Below are 3,060 nucleotides of genomic sequence, written 5' to 3'. Positions count from 1 at the left end.
GATAGATAGATAGATAGATAGATAGATAGATAGATAGATAGATAGATAGATAGATAGATAGATAGATAGATAGATAGATAGATAGATAGGATATTGTTGAAGTATATCGCATTGTGTCACGGTGAAGTCAGATGAGCTCTCATGGTGTCTTCACGTTACCTTCGATGATTATTCCGTATACTTTGAAAAAACTCTACGTCGTTTGTGAGCTTGTCAATTTTATTAAAAAAATAAAGTATCAAATTTACTTTAACCCAAAGTCTCACACTCTTACAAGAAAATATGCAACGTTGTTTTTTTTTAACCCAACTTTGGATTCGGAAGCGTTTTGTCCGAGCACACATTGAACGCATCACAATTTCACCGGTATCACTCTTCAGAAAGTCGCCCATCACCTCCGTGAAGGCAAAAAATACAACAAATTAGGTAAAAATAACTATTATAATGCTGTTTTAAGCCTTGTTTCGTTTAGATATATATTTAAAAAAACAATCAGACGACAGAACATCTCCCCTCTCTGCTCAACAAGCAGACCGTGTAGCTGCTGCTCGGAAGAAAAAATATATATATTATCCCTTAAATCACAGCAAAAAGCAGCCGGTTTGTTAGTATTTAGTTACGCGTACGAATGAGGTTATATGTAAAAAAATAAATAAAACGTTATAAATGAACATTTGTAGTTAAAGTTGGCTAGCTTTGCACGCTAATCCGTGCACTTCCGCATTAGTGTCCGCCCTGTTCATGTTGGAGCTTGTAAAGCTGCACTCAGCGTTTCTTAATCTCAACTGTTTCAGACAGAGAGGAAACTATTATACACATATTTACTGGTAAAATAAGTTAATAACAATGTGAAATGCTCCATTAAACATAAATATGATTTACTGTCTGACTTAAAAATGAAACATCTCAGTTTTTGTGCAGTTTTCATGTTTTGTGAATGGTTATAGTTTGTAATGTTGTTGTCTTTTGTGTGTGTGATAACAGAATATCATGAGATTACTGACTGTATTTTAATGAAACTCTGACAGTAACCAACATGTGCACTTAAACATTTCACTGTTTGGAGTAACCTCCTTTCAAGATGGCCGCCACAGCCAAGCCATCACACAGACATGTGTCTAACTCAGTCATTTTCACAGTTCCTGAAGCATTGTTTGCATTAACCTGTTTGTTTGTTTGTTTGTSCCTACAGCTACAATGAATGTGTCACATGAAATCAGTTTACTGGTGGAGGAGATCCAGAGACTTGGCAGTAAAAGTGAGTCCAGACAGGATGTTAGGACGTGATTCGTCTCGAGTCACTTCAGTAAAATAAACCTAATAAAACTAATCCACTGGCTCAGGGTTTACGCCACATTTGAATCAACTTTTAAAGGAAACCGTTTATTTTATTTGCTTCAAGATAATTTTATCATGAATAAATGTTCTTTATTTCCCTCCAGACGGCGATGGCCAGACTAGCGTAAAATTCGGGGTTTTGTTCAACGACGACCGCTGCGCCAACATTTTCGAGGCGCTGGTGGGCACCCTGAAGGCCGCCAAGAAGAGGAAGGTGATCGACTTCCAGAGTGAGCTGCTGCTGCAGGGCGTCCATGACAACGTGGAGATCGTTCTGCTGCAGGACTGAAGCCAGACGCTGGATCAGACCTCCAGAGACAAAGCCTCTGTGTGCACACACTTCAGTTTGTTTTTGTAAGGTAACTGCTGTTTGTGTTTGCGATCATACCTTTAAGCAGAACTACAATAACTATGTAAATTTAATGTGGGTTTGAGAGGACATTAGACGTCCTTTTCCCTACGAGCACAAGAATGTCCATTTGTTGTTTTCACCGTTACACATCTCTAGTTTTGTGTTCAAAACGGTTCAGATTTGTATCAGCAAGCTCGMCCATTGTCTATTTTTTTGCCATCATACATGTTGCTTTTTCCACAAAGGTGCCACTCTGAACAACTTCTGCTGTTTTACATCCTGAACGCACAAAATCCTGTTTTAAGATGAGTCGAAACAGAGTGGTGCCATTTTTATGGTTTTTTTTTTCTACAAAGCAAGAAGAGCAGATTCTGTCAGATTAACTTTGTACAAATCATGTTTTACCTTCTTGTTTTGGACCAGATCAGTCAAACACAACCAGATGCCTTTTATGGGGGTTTCAATGTTAGGAAAAGTGTTGCACAGAACCTTTGGCAAACTGTTTTTATGTTTTTACTCTTGAGAGTAAATGTTTGAACGTGGTTCTCCACATGAAATATTCTAAATATGAAAATAAGATGAGTTAAAAAAAATTAATCTGATTAGGATTAGTGTGTTGTCACCAAAAAGACTGTTCAGATCAATGTTTACCACTCTGACTACCTCCTGTGGACTTTTATTAAGACGTTATTTGAACTTTTGGAAATCCTTTTTACTAGAATTAGAGACACAAAGACGACTAAAGTGCAATATTTAAAAAACAGTTCTTTACTATGAGCTTATTTCAGCTTCTGTCGTCATGAATGAATGAATTTTCTCCTTSAAACAGAAAACTGCCTTCCTGATGACCAAACACTGAATGTACCCCYCCCTTTGTGCAGCTTTGATTGGTCTGTATTTACAGTTTGATCATTGTAACGACCCTCAGGACCAACATGTATCAAATAATCGTCCTGTGGCTTTATTCCAAGTTGTGCAATTTGTGTTTTCAGGTCTGAAACTTGCTGATCAGGTGTGACTTTAAATCACAGAAACCTGAAACTTTTTGTTGTTTTGTCTGAAACTGGAGAGTCTGAGAATTGTGGACAAAGAAAAGTGAGAATGTTTGCTGCTTTGTGTCGTCAGCACCGTCCTGTTGTTGCTCTGAGCTGAGGCTTCAGGTGAATCTGGATGAAAATTTAAAAAGTTGGATCAAAGTGATGGAGCTAATCCCTCAGATTATGTCTGCTGGGATGTTTGGATTATATCTTCTGGTGCATCATTACTGTATGTTATGTGGGCAAGAACTCGTTTTTTATAAGAACTGACGGTTCTTCTATACCTGGAGTAATAAACATTTTTACACTTGAAGCCTTGAACCAACTTTGTGC

General features: G+C 37.7%; 1 protein-coding gene across 3 annotated transcripts in view; it reads left to right on the top strand.

The window, feature by feature from the left end:
* The window catches only part of abracl (ABRA C-terminal like), a 4,364-nt gene extending 1,324 nt beyond the window's left edge, over positions 1-3,040 (top strand). Inside the window, exons 1-3 of one of the 3 annotated variants that reach the window (XM_014015415.1) lie at positions 320-426; positions 1,193-1,258; positions 1,443-3,040. In XM_014015415.1, the coding sequence (XP_013870869.1) occupies positions 1,198-1,258; positions 1,443-1,627 (246 nt within the window). In that variant the 5' untranslated portion in view covers positions 320-426; positions 1,193-1,197 and the 3' untranslated portion in view covers positions 1,628-3,040. Of the gene's footprint in view, positions 1-319; positions 427-785; positions 828-1,192; positions 1,259-1,442 lie in introns of those variants that run through there. The other 2 variants (XM_014015416.1, XM_014015413.1) reach the window with 2 other exon arrangements.
* The last annotated feature ends 20 nt before the right edge of the window (positions 3,041-3,060 follow it).

Source organism: Austrofundulus limnaeus, unplaced genomic scaffold (genome assembly GCF_001266775.1).
Source record: "Austrofundulus limnaeus strain Quisiro unplaced genomic scaffold, Austrofundulus_limnaeus-1.0 Scaffold129, whole genome shotgun sequence".
Taxonomy (NCBI): Eukaryota; Metazoa; Chordata; class Actinopteri; order Cyprinodontiformes; family Rivulidae; genus Austrofundulus; species Austrofundulus limnaeus.
This window is presented reverse-complemented; position numbering and strand designations above follow the sequence as displayed.